Source organism: Anastrepha obliqua, chromosome 4 (assembly GCF_027943255.1).
Source record: "Anastrepha obliqua isolate idAnaObli1 chromosome 4, idAnaObli1_1.0, whole genome shotgun sequence".
Classification (NCBI taxonomy): domain Eukaryota; kingdom Metazoa; phylum Arthropoda; class Insecta; order Diptera; family Tephritidae; genus Anastrepha; species Anastrepha obliqua.
The window spans coordinates 100,507,347-100,528,828 of NC_072895.1; the positions used below are offsets into that span (position 1 = coordinate 100,507,347).

Sequence of the window (21,482 nt, forward strand, 5' to 3'; positions counted from 1 at the left end):
CATGCGTTGGTCTCATGCCCATCAGTTTAGTTTCGCTGTTTGATGCATTAAATTTAGCCTCGACCTAGACCAATTAACTCAGGGTGATTTGATGGGCGCTCAGACTTTTGTGCTGCAGTGTATTTTTTCTTTCTTTGTTTTTTTTTTTTCTTTTATTTCATAGTGTTTCTTCGCATCGTACAGTTTCCATTGCCAGCAACATATTTTTCGGCTATCCTAAGCCACACAACGCCATGCCGCTCCACTTCGCCCCATAACACTCCGCTGCACTCTACTCCACACTCCGTTCCATTCGTCTCGCATTGTAATTAAAAACACAACTTTTCTCAATACTGATAACGTCATTTGCGATAGTTTTTTTTTCTCTTTTATTTTCTGTTTCTTTCCGCGTTTGGTTTTTATGTAAAAAAACCATCTATGTTGCATTTTGTAGAGAAGCATCGGCACGGCGAGGTGGCTTTTAGACAATCTTAATACATACGTATCTGCTGTTTGCTTTCTGGTTTTTATATTCTGTTGGTGTTTCGGTACGGCTTCATGATCTTGAAGGGCTGTACAGTGGCGGCATAAAAAGAAGTATTTTGTCAAAAATGTATTTTTCATTTTATTATGATGAAGTTATATATTCTAAGAAGAGACCAATTAACCGTGCGGCGGATTATAAATAAAAAATTATTTCGGGTCATATCTGAGCAATAGGTTTCTAGAAGCCTTATGCAAAGTTTTACAAAATCTTTATACAAAAAACTTTTAAGTCTAGAGAAAAAAATATGTCCACTTTAAATATGCCACAAATTTTTTATGCGTTCTTTAATATTTTATTCATAAATATAACTCTAGCCTATTTCAAGGGAACATATATTTTTTTTATATGCATATAATTTTTTGGTCTTTTACGTTCTTTGTATAAAAATTTTTTCTGAAGAAGTCTCTAGTGATATTTTCCGGTGAATAATTTTGTGGAACATTTTAGCCTTCTAGTAACCTCTCAAATGCCATACTATTTAGACTTTTCAAAACAAGGGTCGGAATGACCTTTTCCTAAGAGCTAATGAGCTAAAATTTTCTGCGAAATTATTCCTCGTGGAATTTAACTATATGCACCCAAAGTACAGATTTAACTCCGATATGAATATGAATGCTTTTTCCCACTTATTCTAAAAACGCTTAGGGTTTGCTCTATATGACTAAAAAATCACCTGAGAATACAAAAATATTTGGTGGTTGTACTAAAGTATATGGGTTTAGGTCTTTCACATTGAGTTGGAATCAAACTTTTCCCAAGAATGCTGTCGCACTGTGTCATTTTACTAATGCGTTGAAGAGTTTCAGCAGTTATTATTAGGTAGGTCGGTGAACTCTACTGGTACTCCTCAAGTAGCATTAAAGCGCCGTTTTGATATCTTTATGAGACCTCCAATAGGCAGATATCTACAGCCAGTTATTAATAACAAATAAAAATTTTGTAGGGTATCAGACATTTGTAATACTATTTGTACCCCAAATGCTAAGGTCTTCCTCCTTAAAACTCTGTTCGCTCTTTAAAGTGCCGATCGCGATTGGTTGATAATGGACCCCTAGGATAGATTCTCGAACGCAATTTTCTTGTCGATTTCATTCGAAATTTTTTTCTAGTTTCCTTAAGTTTTTTTTTTTATATTTCTTTAAATGGCTCTAGAACGAATGTCGTCGTCTTTTACTAAAGGTTTGTTTAAGAAGTGAAGGTTGATCTCTGAAGGTACCCATTTTTATGCACTCTCGATTTTCGGTCAAAGTTGCTTCTGCATACATATGTTCAAATATTCACTAATCATAAGGAAGGTTTTATATCAGCGCGCGCCTTTAAAATTTTGAACGGATATTGAAAGTAATTTTATTACGTTCTCAGAAGATTTTCCTCTTCAATAATTAATTAAGATTCCGAAAACTAAATTTTATAATTATATCCCGAATAGTATTTGTTTCATTTGTTGATCAAACTATCGCTATTGCCAAGATGGTCCGGTGCTTTCTTTTTTATTTGTTTTTTAACCACATCCCTTCCTTTAGACCGCAACTGTACTAAAACTGCATCTACTTCATACGCCGCACATTTACTGTATTTTGACGTCAAAAGATGCACAAAAACCTATTTCGTTTTACTTATGTATGTCTCCTCCCTCGAATTTTAAAATTGAAAACGCCCATCAACACCATTTAGTAAGCAGCAACCGTCCAACAACTACCAACCAAGTAAGACTCGCATGATCAATTCACATACCGCCGACTCAGCCAAGTGTTTTCAGAAGCGAAACACCAAATAAGCAAAAGAAACAATAAAAAACAGAAAACAATGTATTTGTATGTTTCATGTGCATAGACCTAAAATAGCAACACGGCCGACTGGGTAAAGGGCCACCGCATCAAATCAATAAAATTTCCACATGCGTACAATTGGTGAAACGACACAAACAAACGACGAGTGAGCGCGTTTGCTTGTCGACTATTATGGGACCCTGGTGTGCGACCGTACGACCAACGGCTGCCAAATTCACCATACGCCACGATTAACGGCTGCGCAGATCATTTGGAGCCAGTTGGGGTTTTGGGGCTGCACTACTAAACACAAATTACCGGCGTTCGTACGCTCCAAATTGCTGTTGTCGTTCTGTTTAGCCGTTGGCCCACTTGTCGTTCGATTAATCGATCGCTCGATCGTGTGGCCTCAAATGCTCTAGCTAATTTTGTTTGATGGAGAGTGTTAACACGATCGCTTTTGAATTCACGCTGCCTGCAATTGCTGTGTGCCTGTTCGAAAATCGATCGATTTGGAAGGGGTGTTTTTGTCATTAGTGTTCATGTCATGCCATTAGCATATCTAAGTGACATTTAATGGGGCATAAACAATTTGAGGAGCTGCCGACAAAACAATTTATCGTGATCGATAAATGGTCAATAAAGTTTAAGTATAATTGATTTGAAATTTTGTACACTGGAAGAAAGGATTGGTGTCTTTGCTAATTTTGTACCTTTAAACATTTTTTGCTTTGAGTTCAATTAATTGTTTTTTAGTTTTTGTTTTATCTTATTTTATTTCAATAAGTTTTCTGTTATTTTATTATGTTTCACCTTTTTATTAATTTTTCAGTAATTAACTTAATTAATATTATTTTTATTTTATTTGTTTGTTGTTTTATTTTTATCTGATTTTACTTTTATTTCAATGAGGTTTCTGCTATTATTTTATTTTATTATTTTTTTATTTTTTTATTAATTTAATTATTAACAATTATACTTTTCTATTTTTTTTAAATTTTAATTTGTTATATTTTCTTCAGAATTAATTTATTTATATAATTTTTTTACTTCATTTTTTTTAATTTAGTTTTATTTTATTAGCGTCTTTTACGTCTTTCGCGTTTAATACGTCTTTAAACATTTTGCAACTTTCAATTTCTAATTTTGGTAATTAATTGATTTATTCATTAAGAATTAAAAATTTATAGAGAAATGAAATTTACAACTAAAATATCTAAAATATTATATATTTAAGGAAGCTTCATTCTTCTTTATCACACTTCATATTTATTTCGATTGGGGAGTTTTTATAAACTTGTTAGGCCTTTTTTTATTATTTATTTTTCATAATTAATATGTATATTAGATTTATTTGTTAAAAACAAATTGTCTTTTTATTTTTATTTTACATATTATAATTCGTTTATTATTTAATTTTTTTAAATTTTTTTGCTTAATTTATTATTTTATTTTATATATATGTATATTATTATTATATATTATTGTTATTATTTATTTTATTTATTTATTAGGTGCGCAACTAAGTTCTCGCTGTTTTTTTATGAAAATACAAGTGAATCATTGAAAGTATTGCCTATCGTTGGCTACTACTTTTTCCCCATCTTTCTGGTAGATCTCGTATACCGTCGCGGTAAAACTGTTCATCTTTGGAGGCTATCCACGGATAAAGCCATTTTTTGATGTCTTCATATGAATGGAACTGCTGGTCAGCTAGACCATGTGCCATCGATCGGAACAGGTGATAATCGGACGGCGCAATATCTAGAGAATATGACGGGTGGGGTAGGATTTGCCATTTCAGTGTTTCCAGGTGAGGTTGAGCGTTGTCATGCTGTAGAATCACTTTTTCATGCCTCTCCGCGTTTTGCGGCCGCTTCTCGCGCAGTGCTCGGTTCAATCGCATCAATTGAAGTCGATACCGATCCCCAGTGATGGTTTCGCTTGGTTTTAACAGTTCATAATAAATAACACCAACTTGGTCCCACCAAATACATAGCAGCGTGAATATTCGGCCGAGGCGACGACGTAGAAGCATGACCGGGCAGTCCCCATAACTTTCTTTTCTTTGGATTGCTGTAATGAATCCAATTTTCATCACCCGTCACGATGCGATGAAGAAAACCCTTCCTTTTTTGCCGCTGGAGCAGTTGTTCATAGGCGAAAAACGACGTAACGACGTTCAACATCCCTTGGCTTTAACTCACAAGGAACCCAAGTCTCTGTTTCTGAATCATTCCCAAAGCATGCAATCGCTTGGAAATGGATTGGCGGGTAATTCCTAATACTGAAGCTAGCTCCTCTTGCGTTTCGCACGGATCCTCATTGAGCAATGCCTCCAATTCAGCGTTTTCGAAGGTTTTTGGCCTTCCTTCACGCGGACGGTCGTCAACATTAAAATCACCGTCTTTGAAGCGACGGAACCAATCTCGGCACGTTGTTTCACTTAAAGCAGCTCCCCCATAAACTGTTTGTAGCTCTCGGTGCGCTTCAGCCGAAGCCAATGAAATGGAAATTCAACACTTCCCGCAAATGATGATTATTCGGCACAAAATCAGACATTTTCACAATACCAAAAGTATATGATACCAAAACAAAATCACTAATGTGTCGAAGCAGTTAGTTTACCATATGTCTAAGCTTGGTCTATGACGGTTAGGTTCTGTTAGAATCAACTAGCACACACTGCTGGCGACATCTATTGACAAACAGCGGGAACTTAGTTGCGCACCTAATAATTTTTATTTATTTATTCATTAATTTCTAACAAAATTCAGAACAGTCATTTAAGATATTAATTTATTATTATATATTAATATTATTTATGTTTTTTCATTATTTTTCATTTTTTTATTTATGTTTTCATAATAAATTTTTTCATATTTTCTTTTATTATTTTAGTTTAATTAAATTTTTTTTTATATTAATTTTACCATGGGTTTTTTTTTGTATTTATTTTACTTTCATTTTTTATATATTTATTTAACTTTGTTTTACTAGGATTGAGTTCTTTAATAATTTTGAGCCTCTTTGCAAAATTTTTTTTATTTTTTTTTTTAATTTACTTTTTATTGTTATTTTATTGAGGGTTATTTATTTCATCATAAAAAAAAAAAATAAATAATTGGCGCGTACACTTCTGTTAGGTGTTTGGCCGAGCTCCTCCTCCTATTTGTGGTATGCGTCTTGATGTTGTTCCACAAATGGAGGGACCTACAGTTTCAAGCCGATTCCGAACGGCAGATATTTTTATGAGGAGCTTTTTCATGGCAGAAATACACTCGGAGGTTTGCCATTGCCTGCCGAGGGGCGACCGCTATTAGAAAAATGTTTTTATTAATTTTGCTTTCACCGAGATTCGAACTAACGACCTCTCTGTGAATTTCGAATGGTAATCACGCACCAACCCATTCGGCTACGGCGGCCGTTATTTCATCATATCTTTGTTTTTAATAACGTTATTTTTCGCTATTTTACTTGTAGACATTTTTTATATTATTTTTTAAATTTTTTATATTTTATTTTACTTTTCTTATTTTTAATTTTATTTTGCCTTTTTATTTTACTGTACTGTCTTTTAATTTCCTTCTCAATATTTAATTTTACTTTACTTTTTATTATTTCATTTTGGTTATCTATTTTTGCTTCACTGTATTAAAGTTTTGTTTGTAACTTTATTTTCTTATTTAGTTTTCTTTTTATAATTTTTGTATATTTTATTAACATTGTTATTTTATTTCATTAAAGAAACTTGCTATTTTTGTATAATTTTTTTAAATATTTAATATTATGTTTAATATTGCTTCTTGCTTATTTCATTTTACATATATGCATTATTTTTATTCTATCAATGATTTTATTTATTAAAAAGATTTTTTTTCTAATTTAAACATTTTTTTATTTCGTTTTGTTTATACTTTTGTATGTTTTAGTATTTGTATTTTTTATTATAGTATCTGAATTTTTATAATAGGACTATGGTTAAGTTCGTGCGGTTTTTTTTCGAAATTTGAAACTTTATTGACGTAAAATGGTTACAAATTTAATATTCAAAGTATTGTCCATCGCTTGCTACTACTTTTTCCCATCTTTCTGGCAATTCACGGATTCCCTTTGTGAAAAATTCGGTCGGTTTTGCCGCAATCCACGAATCGATCCATTTTTTGACTTCATCGTAATTACGGAAGTGCTGGTCAGCCAGGCCATGTTGCATCGATCGGAAGAGATAGTAATTGGATGGCGCAAGGTCTGGACTATACGGCGGGTGGGGTAGGACATCCCATTTGAGCGTTTCTAAGTATGTTTTGACCACTTGTGCAACATGTGGCCGAGCATTGTCATGTTGCAAAATAACTTTGTCGTGTCTATCGGCGTATTGCGGCCGTTTTTCTCGCAGTGCTCGGCTCAAACGCATCAATTGTCGTCGGTAGACATCCCCCGTAATCGTTTCATTCGGTTTCAGTAGCTCATAATACACAACACCCAGCTGGTCCCACCAGATACACAGCATAACCTTCAGGCCATGAATATTCTGCGCCGACGTCGATGTTGAAGCATGGCCAGGGTATCCATACGTTGCCCGACGTTTTGGATTGTCGTAATGGACCCACTTTTCATTGCCAGTCACAATTCGATGCAAAAAACCCTTTCTTTTGTGCCGTTGAAGCAGTTGTTCGCATGCCATAAAACGGCGTTCAACGTCTCTTGGCTTCAATTCATACGGCACCCAATGGCCTACCTTTCGGATCATTCCCATGGCTTTTAAACGTTTGGAAATGGTTGATTGATCAACTCCCAAAGTTTTTGCAACCTCTTCTTGCGTTTGAGCCGGATCTTGATCGAGCAATTCCTCCAATTCGGTATCCATGAACTTTGGCGGCGCACCCTCGCGTTCTTCGTCTTCCAAGCCAAAATCACCACTTTTAAAGCGTGCAAACCACTTCTGGCACGTTCGCTCAGCTAGAGCATGCTCACCATAAACTTCCACCAAGATACGATGACTTTCGGCTGCTTTTTTCTTCATATTAAAATAATGAAGAAGAATTCCCCGCAAAAACACATTATTTGGCACGAAATTCGACATTTTCAAGTGTGGTAAAAATATTGTTGTTTACGCTTCAAATAAAAAACTTATACTGACGTTTGTGCCTTACGACAGTAGCTCTCCAATGAATGTTTGGAAATGTGGATCGATGGAATAATAATCAAGTTACGCCATCTGTTGTAAAACCGCAAGGAACTTATTCATAGTCCTATTATTTTTTAATTTTTTTCTTATATTTTTTTAATATTTTAAAATTTTTTTTTAACATTTTTTTATTTCATTTTATATATTACAATTTTTTTATATTCTTATTCTTTTTATATTATATTTTTTGCATATATTTTTATTTATTCATGTTTTTTATTTAGTTTTATTTTCTATTGATCTTGTTTTACCAGTTTAATTGATTTATTCGTTTTGTAGTGGTCCTCTTGTGATTTGCCATATCTGCATTATTATTCATTCACATTCGGCTACGTGTGTGTGGCTTCTGACGATGGCGTTATAGCAAAACCCTATCTGCAGCTAACACTTTGCAGCTCGAATATTTTTTGTGTTTTTTGTATTGCCTTTTCTTCCTCATTCGCGCATTGTATATTATTAACTTGAGTTTCGACTGCACAAACCGAACAAGAAATTTTATAAATATAAAATTCTCAAGGCCCTTTATCATTTAGCGTATGTGGCGTTTTGTTTTTTTTGTTTTTTGTTTTTTGCTGATGTGCTCACTAAATGAAAAATTTGTGTCTGCAATGCAGCAGAGGCGTGTACGTACAGTTCGCTTTAGATGTGTAGTTTTGTTTTCGTGTTGTTTTTCTTCAACATTTCTGTATGAAACATAAAAATAAACCTACAACAAAAACTCCGAAAATTTCAACTTCACTAACCTTAAGAAACACGCATAAAATTATACAGAAAATGTGGGTATACTTTTTAGTATAGTGTACATGTTTGCTGTTGAATTTTGTGCGCCTGCTGCTTTTAAGATTGTTGCATAAGATTAAATGTTCTTTCTACACAGAACGGAAATCGTCTGCAAAGCCAACAAATACATACTCATGTTTGTGTGCCATGTGTGGGTATGGCTGATGCAGGATCAGTCGAATTTTTGCCCAATCGCAAGCAACTGCCTGCTTGTTGCGCAACTTTGTTCGCCTGGCACGAATTCTTGACCAAACAGATCTGTTTTTCTTTCATTCTGTCTACGGTTGCTTCTTAGTTCGCCTCCAATAAGAAATTGGCTGTTTGCCTTTGAGCATACATTTTTTATTTCGTTTGTCTTTTTGTGCTACTTCAATCGAGTAATTTTGTTTATGCTGATGAACAACTCGTGCGGAACAAAGCAGATGGGCACAATTTTGCTTGATTCGGAAATGAAATAAAGATACGCAGACCTCCGTTAGTAAACGAAAATAAAACAAATACCACAAACCAACGAAATCCGTGCGGCCTAGACCTGTCAAAATTGGATTTCTATTATTTTCGAAAAACTTACATATTTCTATTGCCAAAAACATTCAAATTAATTTTATATTATTTACGAATAATATTAGGGCAGTTCCCAATTAAGTGCGAACAACCTATTTTCATGGCATTTGCAAATTCTCATGCCGACACAACAAAACGCACAAATATTTGCCATCATAATTTGCCAATGCCGTGATTCCAGATCATTTGCACTTAGTAATTGTGAGTTATCCTATTTGTGTGGCATTTCTTTGTGAAATTATCTTTATCCCTTAGTACTAATTAGCATAATTATTGTCTAGAATTTGTGTTACAAAAATGTTGGTATAAAAATATGACATTCCTATAAAAATTCTGGAAAATTGCTTTACCGTAAATTTGTAGCTCAAGAAATTAAAAAAAAATTGATTTTATACTAAATGCTTTTGTAGGCTTATCCCAAACTGTCAAAAATGATATTTTGTCATTGTTCGGCTGGGTTTGTTATTCTCATGTTCTTTGTGTTTCACAAAGATTCACAGTCCCCGACTGACTAACTGATGAACTCATTGCATTTACATATATAAATATTTAATCGGGTGCTTTTCAAACGGGTCTTTTTTAAAACCATACAACTGACTAGGAAATAAATAACTTTTTAAATTAAAACTATTTTATATGAATTTTTTAGGGCTAGCCTATTTGTATTCTAGTGTAGTAGCAAGAAATTCGCCCGTTTTGTACAAAGGAAACAAAAAAAGTTTTACCATCCATTTTTTTATCATTTATTTATAACAAAATTATGCACAGTCAAAGTAGGGGGTCCAAAAAAAAGAGGGTGTCCTACCGTGCATGATTCTAACCCTCCTGGTGATCTCAAACATAAAAACCAAACGGATTCTTAATTATTATAGATGTCGCTATCGAATGAGCTCGGACAAGTTAATAAACATTTTTTTCACAATATGGCGGATGTTTGAAGAAAACAAATTTTTTTTGCATATTTTTTGAACAATTCCAATTTTGTTTTAAATACTAAATGAAAAGTTATAGTTTCGAGCTAAGATCATCCGAGAAAGGAATGTATAAAGAACATCCTCCCCGAATTTCAAGTAAATTGGTTAATTCGAACTCGAGATATGCTTACTGCCAGCTCGAAAAAAGTAGTTTTGAGAAAAAGGCGTTCAAAGTTTTCAGACAAGACGGATCGAAAGCGATGACATGTCACCAAAACGGCTATAACTCATGAAATAATAGGAATTTTAAAAAATCCTTTTAATGTCGTATTTTTAAATGTCTTTGTAAATATGCAAAAAAAAATTTGGATTTTTTCAAAATTCTACACTAGAATACCTCCTTAAAGTGGGGACGTATCAAATGTCATTAAATAATCATTTATGTTATGATTTGCATATATTTGAATATGAATATATATGTACTTATATATTTTAATATGAATATGGAAACTGTTAAACAAAATCCGAAAATTTTGTTCATGGCTGCTTTTACCTAGTTATGTTTTTCTAAAATATAGAAACGATTTTTCTGGCAACCCTATTTTAAAAAAACTTTAATATGCACGTCAAACGCATTTCTATTTTAATAATTATTGCGAACATTAAATGATGAAATGATGTGATTCAAATCCCTTCAGTTCATAAAAAAGATTGCAAAATAATTATTGTTAAATTGATATATTTTCAAATCAAATATTTTTTATGCAGTGCCGTCAAATTGCAAGAAAATTTGTATTTTTATGACGCACATTATTAGATGGCAACCCTGTTGAAAATGAGAAATTGCAATTTACAAATATATTAATTCTTTTTTGTCGGAAAGTTTATACCTTAAATTCAGTTGGTAAGAATTATAAAATTACTTTTACTTCGATATATGGCAAGCCCGTGCGTTGGCAAGGTAATTTTTATAGTTTTTATATTTTGAATAATAAACGTTTTGGAAGAAGCACTTCGAGCAGAAGGTCTCTCGAGCACTAAAAGTCTTCTGGCACTGTAAGAGAACCTTTGGCAAGGCATGTGGTCTAAGACCGGCGTTAGTACACTGATTAGACCCATTATTATATACGCCTCTGTAGTATGGTGGAAAGCCACAATGGTTAATTCCAGAGTAAAGCCCCTAAACAGGCTACAGAGAAGTGTGTGCTTGGGTATCACAGCTGCCATCAGTACGACATCTGGTGATGCCCTTAATGCCATTCTGAACTTGCAACCTCTAGATCTTCAAATTCGAATGGAAGCAATGAAGACGGAGTCTGGGGAAATGAAGTAAGCACTGGCCACTGTCAGATAGACTACCAGTTGTCAGAGCGGTGCACACTGCCGGTGGACAATCGGGTACCTGTCGTTAGCTTCGGTTTGAAGTATGACGTTTTGATCCCTGATAGAGATCAATGGTTAAGTCCAGAGAACCTATTAACGGGATACCAGCACACTTTCTACACCGACGGATCCAAAACCAGTGATGGAAGTGGATCTGGATGGTACTTAGACGAAGACACTAAGTATTTCTATGCCACAGGACAGATGGCCACAGTTTCCCTTACGGAACTCTATGCTATCCTGAATGTGACGTTTTGGCTAATTGAGAAAAAGTGGCGGAGCAACAGTATTGGAATTTGTAGTGACAGTCAAGCTGCACTGAAAGCCCTTGCTATCCCACGCTGCTCTTCGAAGTTAGTCAGTGAATGTAAGACAAAAATTGAACAGTGTTGCAAAACACAACAATGTTAGTCTTATTTGGGTGCCTGGACATTGTGGTATTACAGGGAACGAGTTAGCTGATCAATTGGCAAATCAAGGCTCTGTAAGTATGCCACTAGGTCCTGAACCCTTTTTAGGTGTCAATTCCGCATCGATTCAACTATTGATTGACGACTACATGAGGTCTACCCATAGAGGGCGTTGGTCTGGGTTGAACTCGTGCAGAGTAGCCAAGTGCTTTGTGGAAGAAACAAACAGAAAAGTAGTGAGAGTATTGTTGGGTGTACTCACAGGACGCAAAAATTGTGGTCAGATATGGCTGCCATGGGGGTCGTCGACAGCCCGATATGCCTATCCTGTCTTGAGGATGACGACACTGCAGAGCAATTTCTCTATAGCTGTCGCGCGTTTTCCAGAATCAGACTTACGATATTGGGTTGCGATATACTGAGTGTGGATAAAGTTCATACTCTTCCTCTTCCGGATCTCTTAAAATTCATCAATGAATCCAGAGATTTGGAAGAGTGACCACAAACTAATTTATCCGTTTTTACCATCCACCTTTTATCTTTCCTATCTGTATTGTTTCTACTGAAATCTATCCGGGTGTAGTACAATGGTCTACAAACTGAGTGCTTGGACTTGTCCAGCCCCCACAAATCTAATCTAAAACATTTTGCAGTAAACCTCTGACATAATATTTGTACGAAGAAAAAGTTCTCTCTTTGTTTGTTTTTTTTTTCTTTTTATGTATATTAATTGGTAACGTCTCGTTGTGTTTGACTAGTTTACTACAAGTTTTCGAGTCATGAATTTATGCTAATTCTTAGCCGCCGCTGAAATTTGCAATTCCCACATTATGACAGTCTACTGAGGTTGCTATCACAATCGAGTTTAGCGCGCTCTATCTTTCCCTCTCTCTGTTTACTTTTTTATCAGTTGGATAAAATGTTGACAAGATAAAGTTAATGCCTTGCTTCATAGAACAAAAAAGAAGTCAGTTTAGTGCAGAAATTACGTGAATAAAAAACGCATAAATTTATAGTTATTTTGATTGTTTGAAAATTGTATGTAAAAAAACAATATTTATAAAAATAATTAGCAAGTGATGAAAAACTTAGTCCAAAAGTACATACCACACGAAAAAATAATACAAAATTTCTATAGGTCATGTAAATGCCCTTATTCTTAACTTTTTCAATATTTGCCAAAAGACAAAATGGAGGTCTCATATTCTAATCATTTTTTCCTCTCTTCGTTTTTTTTCTTTAATTACTAGGACCTTCAGTAATGGCGCCAATGATGTCAATATCATGCCGGAACGTCGTGCGCGTCTCAATACGGCACCTGGTATGCGGATGGGCGTCAGTAGTGGTAGTGGCAAGCGATCGTGCAACATTATACACGGTTCCACACACATCACTGACGATAGCAGTACGGAGAGCTTGACACCCGGCAGTTTTCCGGGCAGTTTTACTGGACGTGGCAGTATCAGTAAGAGCGTACAAATCAACGATGCAAAAGATTTACGTTTCCTCAATACACAAGCGCACAAACAGCATCAATACAAGGATGAGCGCGTGGTGCTGATGTCACGCAAAGTGCCATTCTTCATTTTCTCGGCATTGCCCTACTATAAGGGTAAAAATGGCAGGTGAGTATTCGGTGGTTAATGAAGGGAAATGTTGAAGTGAATAAATTGTATTTTATTTCAAAATAGTGATAATGAAATGTGATGATTCAATTTAGTTGCCAAAAATCAGAAATTATCAAATTAATTTCACAAAATAATAATTTTTGTAACTTAATAATTAATATTCCTCATATTTATCATACAGAGCCGAATTGCGTAAAGAGGGCCGTCGTCGCAACACATCCGGTTCACGTCCTCTTTCAGCAATCAACGATGCGCCCTTCGATCCATTCGACTTGTTGGGCATAGAAAAGGGTGAAAGTGGGCAGGTGGGTGGCACTTGAATTTCAATTTCAATGAAACAAAACAACCAAAAAAAAACATAAATTAATTGAAATCATTACAGGAAATCTCCTATGGACATCTACTCATTCCCTCACGTCACTATGGCAAGGAGAGTAAGAGCAAACATGGCGGCACTACAGCCAACACGTCAGTGCTGGATAATCAAATGGAAATTACAAGTACAGCAGCACTTAAAAATCATGGTATCGCCAGGTACGCGAGGAGCTTAGTTAAGGCATAGAAAATAGTTGAACGAAAGAGTCGTGTGTGCGTGTTTGCAAAGTGGCCTTGAACTGTGCTTTCACACACTGCTCTTGCAACAACTCACCCACATAGTTATATAATCACTTCATTGACATTAGTTAGGCACTTTAGCTTTCCATTTGCATTTCACATTTCAACCAAAAGGAAAGGAATTGAAAAAATACATTCAAACCTCCTCTCATACCGTGCTTATACATACCATTTACTAACCATCTTCAAATTGCTAAAAAAATTTCTCAGCTTAATGTCTATTAAAATTATCAGAAATATTCATCGATGTACATACCACAGTTCGGTTGCGTCCTAGTGCGCAGCAAGAACTTAAAAGCGAAACGCAATATCGAACCAATCTCGCACATACAATCTATCGATTTTATATTTTTTGTTGCCGGCCACCAACACTGACGCCTTACCAACATTTTGACAAGGTGCAAGCGTATTATTTTAGTTTCACCTTACCGGCTTTTGTATAAAACGAAAATCGGCGTCCTCCCACACAAATTGCGTCGTTTCACCACCGTCTTTAGTAGTGTCAGCGTGCGTTGATTGCATTTGATACCTATTACGCGCATATGTAATTAGGCACGCAATTTTCTAGTATTTTTGTGGGTGTGTCAATTTACTTTTTTTGCCCGAAAATAGCCCGTTTGTCTTAGGCCAACCAATGGCATGATCTCACTCGATAGAGATTTTATTGGTAAACACTAGGTTTTCGGCGTATGAGACAATAGTAAAAACTGAGACATCAAGTCAGTTAGTACTCGAAAAAGAACGTTTTCAATTAAGGTGAAGTGTTGGGGAAGAAAGAACTTTAGTACATCATTGTGCGCCTGTCTTGGAATTGATATATGAATCCACCAAAAATTGTGTGTTTACATATTTTATTCAGTAACTGAAGCATTGTTTACTCAATTAATGTCATTTTATTTTGGTACTCGTACTCTTACACTACCAAATTAAGCTATATGTGACAAATGAGGGTTTTCGAAGACAATTTCTAAGTTAGTCATCAAGTATTCGTTGTTGATGGCGGAGAAAAAAGTGAATGTGTTCAATTAGCAGCAAATATCTGAAAATACTAAAAATATTAAAAGATATGTAAGCGCTAGTTTTTGTTGTTGTAGCAGCATAAATATTCCCTTCACATGTACGGAAAATACTGCTGGAGTGACAGTCCTTGACCGGATATAAATCCAGGTGGTTCCAGTAAGGTAGAACCAGCTGTCATGGGAACGTATAACCGCTAGTAGTTGTTGTTGCAGTAACAGCATAAAACATTTCCCAGAAATGCTGCTGATGTGATAGTTCCTGACCGGCTATAAATCGAGGTCATTCCGGTAAGCGCGAACCGACTGCCGTTGGAATGAAGTAGGAGTACTCGCCTGCAGCTCTTAATAACTTCAAATTTATTTACAAATTTACAATTATTGATATTGATGCGCACACAAATTTCCTTATTAAATGCTGAAAAAGTTGTAATCAGCTTTTGTAGCGATTTCCAGTGCATCGAGTTACTTATCACTAAACGTTCCAGTTCACGTGATTGTTAAAAAAAACTCATGATTTTCTATAAGACAATGTTCTGTGAGGGCACTGTAGGTACGCTGATGAAGATAGAACGATTACCCCATTTCTCTGTCGCTATCTAAACTTGTAGAAAGTCAGTCTTAACCGGTGAGGGGTATTCTTTTCAGGTATCCTCGATGTAAGGTGCACATCGACATTTTCATATACGAAGGGGTAATTTTGCGCCCCTTCGTCCAACTTGGTTTTTGAATAGTTTTTTACTAAATAAAACAAAAATTAATGATTTTAAGTGGTGCGAATATTTATTTTGACTTTTGCGCGCTCCATTGATTGCCTGCTGTCAAATTCACAAGTGTCAAATATGTAAGAAATTATAATTCTAAAAGGGTGATTAATTTTGCGCCACCTGTATTTTTGTGTTATTGTATTTTTTTAATGCTATTAAAATATGATTAACGTACGACGCGACTTGCCAAAATTATAAATTTCCTGATAGTGTGATTAATTTTGCTGCTTATGAAGTTTGTTAATAATAGACCTGTGGTATTAGTATGTTGAGGACTAATTTCCTCGCTTCTTGGCATCAGTCATATCTAACCTGAGATCGGTTCAATTAGCTTGTGAGTAACTGATAACTGCTCACATTTCTTCTGCTCGAAATTTGAATAAAAAATTATAGCTTTACTATTGAAATGGTTGAAGTGCCGGTCTGGCACTCCTGAAGTAGCACTAAAGCGCCGTTTTGATAAGCTTTACTATTACTTTCAAATCCATTTATTTTTCAAATATTTTTTTTAAGTTATAATTACTGTAAAAGAATACTCGTACATAATGTCAAAATAACTTTTATTATGATAAATCACTGTTTTATTTGATTTAGTTTTTGGTTTTATATTTTTTATTCCTCTTGCTTTATTTTATTTTTATTAATTTTATTTTACTTGTATTCTTATTAGGTTTTTTAAATTTCTGTATTATTATTTAATATTTTAATTTTTTAATTTTATTTCTTAATTATTTATTTTTCTAATTTTATTATTATTATTATTTTTTATTTAATTTTTATTAGGCTTTTTTATTATTATTTAATCTTTTTATTTTTTATTTCCTTTTATTTATTTTTATTTTTTTTTAATTTAATTTATTTTTTTGTTGTAATTTTTTTAACTGAATTTTTATTATTTTTTATTTTATGCAATTATTACTATTTTTTATTTGTTTTATTTGCTTGTTTTTTTTTTAATTTTTAATAATTTTGTGTTTTTAATTTTTAGTATTTCTTTTTAATTTTTAGTAATTTTTTTAATTTGTATTATTGTTTAATATTTTTATTTTCCTTTTTTTCTCTTTTTTTAATTTTTTTATTTGTGTTATTTTTTTTAAATTATATATATATTTTTTTTTAATTTAAAATTTTCATTTATCTTTTTTTATTTTATTGTTATTAATTGTAGTTTATTAGGCCTTTAAATTTTCTATTATTATTTAATATTTGTATTTTGTTATTTGTAAAATATTTTTTTATTATTAACAAATAATTATATACATATATATTATATATATATTTTTTTCATTTGTTTTATCATTACTTATTAACTATATTTTTTTATTTTTAATTTAATAACATTTTTTTATTAATTTTTTAAATTTCATTTGCATTATTTTTTTTAGTTTCGTTAATTTGATTGTTATTTATTTTTATTCATTTATATTTTTTTTCTCTTCTTCTTGTTATTTTTTTGTTTTTTTTTTTAAATTTTTTTTTCATTTGCTTTAAATTTTTTATTTTTTTTTTGTTTTTGTTTTGTAGTAATTTGTTTTTGTTTTTATTAATTACGTTTCAATTATACACATTTTGTGTAGGTATATTATGTAAGTACAAATCGTATGCATCAGCTGAATAGAGGAGATTTTGTAGTTGTTTATTATTTTAATTTTTTCTGCTGTACTTTAGTTCCTGTTCCTTTTTTCTTTCTTCTCGCTTAAGTGCGCTTTTTGTTATTCGATCTGATTTAGATTATTAAATATTTCTTGCATTTTGACACCTTCGTCATTTTTTGTACCGCATATTACATGTTTTCTACGCAGTCGAAAAAATGTACAGCAAAAACAAAAAAAAAAAACGTTTTCAAAAGAAATTCGAAACCATTTGCTGATGCATAAATTGCGGATACTTACATAAATTTTATTAATATTTTTCCTGATGGAATTTTTTCGCGTAAGCAAATTTAATATATTTCTTTTAATTCAAGCAAATTGCGTCGCAATTATTTGAAAGTCGAGTGGCAAATATTTACGTTAATTCCTTGTCTTTGGTGTTTGTTTTGTTTTGAAATTTGAGAACTACGACACTTTTTGGAGTAGGGCGAGAATTTTGTTTCGTTTTTTACCTTAACCAATTGCACACAATTGCAAAATATGTTGTTGTTTTACTATATCCAACTAGAAATTGCACATTTTGCTATCTACTAAACATAACAAAAACTTCCAAGCACAGTTATATACTGCCAATTGCTATAAAATGCAAACCAATTTTAATTTGGAATCTTATTTTTTGCGTATTATATTTACAGGACGAAAGTTATAACCTGGCAAAAGGGAAAATGGTAATTAAAAAAAGAAAAAAAAAAATTAAACCAATTTTTGGCGTAAAAACTGTACAATTTAGTTGTTTAATTATAGTTTTGAAAAATCTGTGTAATTTAACGGATGATAATTGGTTTCAAAGTGTTTGAAAAAATTATGAAATTTGTGAAATTATATTTCTTAAGCTATGAAATTCCTAAGTATTTCTAAATAGTCTTTGAATGCAACGAAACTAATTTTCGAATTCGAAAGCTAGTATGCAGGCGCATGTTGAAAATATTGATGTCAAGGCAAAGTAATTTAAACAAAAAAACTAACATTAGCAACTGAAAATTAATTTCGTAATGGAAAATTTACTATTAATTGCAAAAACAGCGTATCTATTAATTTCTTAAGTATTGTACAACATGTTTTTTTTAATTAATAAACAAAAAAAAAAAATTAAAAATTCGTAATAACCATCAAATTTTGAATAATTTTTTATGGTATATTTTTCTAATTTAAATTAAATTTAATCAATTCATGATTAAGTAAAGCTAAACTAAAATAAATTAAATTCACCTAAATTTAATTAAAGTCATAAAGACAAATTTGTGGTCTGCCTCCTGTTATAAATAATTTGTAAAGTCTAAAAAAGTGCTAACAAAAAAGTCAAAATGATCAAAAGTATAGCTCGAATTACTCGAAAAAGCGCGATGTTCTCGAGCTCCTCATACTCGAAAATTTTCAAGTAATGCGCATCAAACTGGTGAGCGAGAGTACTCGTGGCTCAATTGCACGGGCTCCCCGAAAAGTTGCAAACAAAATCGAGAAGTCTAATTTAATAGTTTAGTTTAACTAAAAGCTTGTAAGCAAATTAAAAGGAATCAATTTTCTTTTTGAATATTGTACCGAGTAGTAATTACGCACGCATTCATTCGGTTATGGCGGCAACTAAAATTAAATAAATTTAATTCAATTAAATAACGTAAGTTTCAAATAAATGATGATAAACTAAAGTGAACTAGGCCAAATGCTATTGAATTAAATTAGAAGAAAAAAAAGATTATTTTAATTAATAATAATAATAATAAAATTAAATAAAACTAAATTAAATAATCGCAAATCAATTCGAATTAAATTAAATTTGAACTGAATTGAATTGAAGTAAATTAATTTAAGTTCAATTGAATTAAATGAAGAATTTTAAAGTTTTTTATTATATTATTTGTTTTGTGATATAAATTAAAAAAAAAATTAATTTTTTTTTATTTTTATTTTTTTTATTTTTTTATTGGTTTTTTGTATTGCTCGAGTTGCTGTTTTTGTATTCATGTAACAACTCTCTTGAGACATTAAGTAATTATGATAATTAAATTGAAAAAGTTAAATGAATTCAACCGACTTCAATAGAAATTCATTTAATATTATATTATATAATTTTTTTTGTTTTTTTTTAACGATTCTTGTTCATTTTTTAGATGCGTTGTACAATTGCACCATAAAAAAGAATACTAATAAGTAATTTTCATTTGATAATCCAACGAAATTAATTTAAAATTTAATCAAATTAAATAAAAGTTTTATAAATTAAATAAATGCCTACCAAATTAATTTAAAATTTTATGAAATTAAATAAAAGTCTAATCAAATTAATTTTACTTTAATTTTAATTGTTTAATTTTAATGTTAATTTAAATTTTGATGAATTTAATTCACATAAATTAAATAAAAGTCTCATCATTAAATAAAAGTCGAGACAAATTATTTTAAAATTTAATAAAATTAAATAAGTCTTATAAATTAAATAAAGGCTTCCCAAATTAATTTAAAATTTTATGAAATTAAATAAGTCTAATCAAATTAATTTTAATATTAATTTAAATTTTAATGAATTTAATTCACATAAATTAAATAAAAGTCTCATAAAGTAAATAAAAGTTGAGTCAAATTAATTTAAAATTTAGTGAAATTAAATAAAAGTCTCTTAAATTAAATAAAAGTCTACTCAAATTAATTCAAAATTTTATGAAATTAATTCACATAAATTAAATACAAGTCTAATCCAATAAATTTAAATTTTAATGAAATTAATTCTCAGTAATTAAATAAAAGTCTGATCAAATTGAATTGATTTAAACTGAATTAATTCAAATTGGCATTCCACTTAAACTATTGCAAAGCTTAAACGATAGTTTAAACTTCTTATAGGCGCGAAATTTCATTTTGATGCAAAGTCAATAAAATGTCGATACATAAAATATCCAAAATAAGATTTACCAAAAATAAAATAAATAAAATACCCAACCTTCCGATAGGCGCAATGTCGTTTGAAACAAGAATAAGCACAGGTGTTGTTGTTGTAATCGCATAAAATATTTCCAATAAATGTTTGAGGAATGTTCCTGACCAGGTATAAGTTTGGAGTCGTTCTGGCAACCTGGGCCCAACTGCAGTAGGAACGCGGAAAAATGTTCATAAATGTGTATGAATAATCGTAAAAAAAGAATATTTGAAAAAGAAATAATAATAATAATTACTGCTATTGTTTATTATTTTGTTATTATTATACGTTTTTTTTTTTCATTTATAATATCAAAAATGTATTACATATGTCGAAAATTGCTATGAATACTCGTAAAGAACAAATTATGCTTGAAAACACAAACCAAAAAAATTAATTACTGTTGCTTATAAAAAAATGTATTATTTAATAAAAAATGCTAAATACTACTTAAATTGTAATATATTTAAAAAAAATCCTCAGAAAATGTGTAAATGCCAAAGAAGGTTTAATGTTTCAAAACATCACTGCAGCAACAAAAAATCGTCGCTTATATCAATCAGACCAGTTGCGCGTAACGGAGGGTTAACTAAAATAAATATCAAGTGATTTGTTTGGGTCGTAGTGTGCGTTTTCGCTTATTATTTTAATTTACCGTTAGATACTAAACCATTAACATTTGCATACAAAATATATTATACTAACAACATAAGAACACAATGCGATGTCATAACTCCCCACATAATACCCCAGCATTACAAAAGCCATAACAAACATAATTTCACTAATTAATTTTGTAACACAAAATACATTTTTTTCCTTTGATTTGCATGTCCGCGTCATAAAATCGTTTGTACTGACTGTTTAATTTAAAAGATTGCGACTTAATTGAAATGTGATTTTTATTTTCATTTTTATTTTTTCCCCCTATAAAGGTGCTTTACTTATGACAACAACAATCGCAATAGCACCGCCAGTCCCACACCGGATATAAAATTGGATTTGGATGATAATTTGATATTGAGCGCCGATGGCACGCGCGGCATGCAGGTGAGTTGTTTTGTTTACAATAAATTTTGTGTAATATTGAATTTCATGCAAACATTTCTCGCTTTTTCTCTCTGCCTTGCAGTTCCAATATTCTGCAAATATTTTAGATGATCCCGAGCTGATTGCTGGCAAGCATCGCACTTTGCTAACATTCACCTCGTATATGACATCGGTGATCGATTATGTACGTCCATCGGATCTGAAGAAGGAATTGAATGATAAATTTCGTGAGAAATTTCCGCACATACAATTAACGCTGAGCAAGTTAAGAAGGTGAGTGAGACATATTCAAACACACCTGTCTCAGCA

The 21,482-nt window shown here is 32.0% G+C and overlaps 1 protein-coding gene across 2 annotated transcripts in view; it reads left to right on the forward strand.

The window, feature by feature from the left end:
• Window positions 1-21,482, forward strand: part of LOC129243521 (CDK5 and ABL1 enzyme substrate 1) — a 99,288-nt gene that overhangs the window by 74,375 nt on the left and 3,431 nt on the right. Inside the window, exons 3-8 of one of the 2 annotated variants that reach the window (XM_054880592.1) lie at window positions 12,785-13,159; window positions 13,344-13,467; window positions 13,545-13,696; window positions 17,848-17,880; window positions 21,059-21,173; window positions 21,256-21,446. In XM_054880592.1, coding sequence (XP_054736567.1) covers window positions 12,785-13,159; window positions 13,344-13,467; window positions 13,545-13,696; window positions 17,848-17,880; window positions 21,059-21,173; window positions 21,256-21,446 — 990 coding nt within the window. The remainder of the gene's footprint in view (window positions 1-12,784; window positions 13,160-13,343; window positions 13,468-13,544; window positions 13,697-17,847; window positions 17,881-21,058; window positions 21,174-21,255; window positions 21,447-21,482) is intronic. The other variant, XM_054880593.1, reaches the window with a different exon arrangement.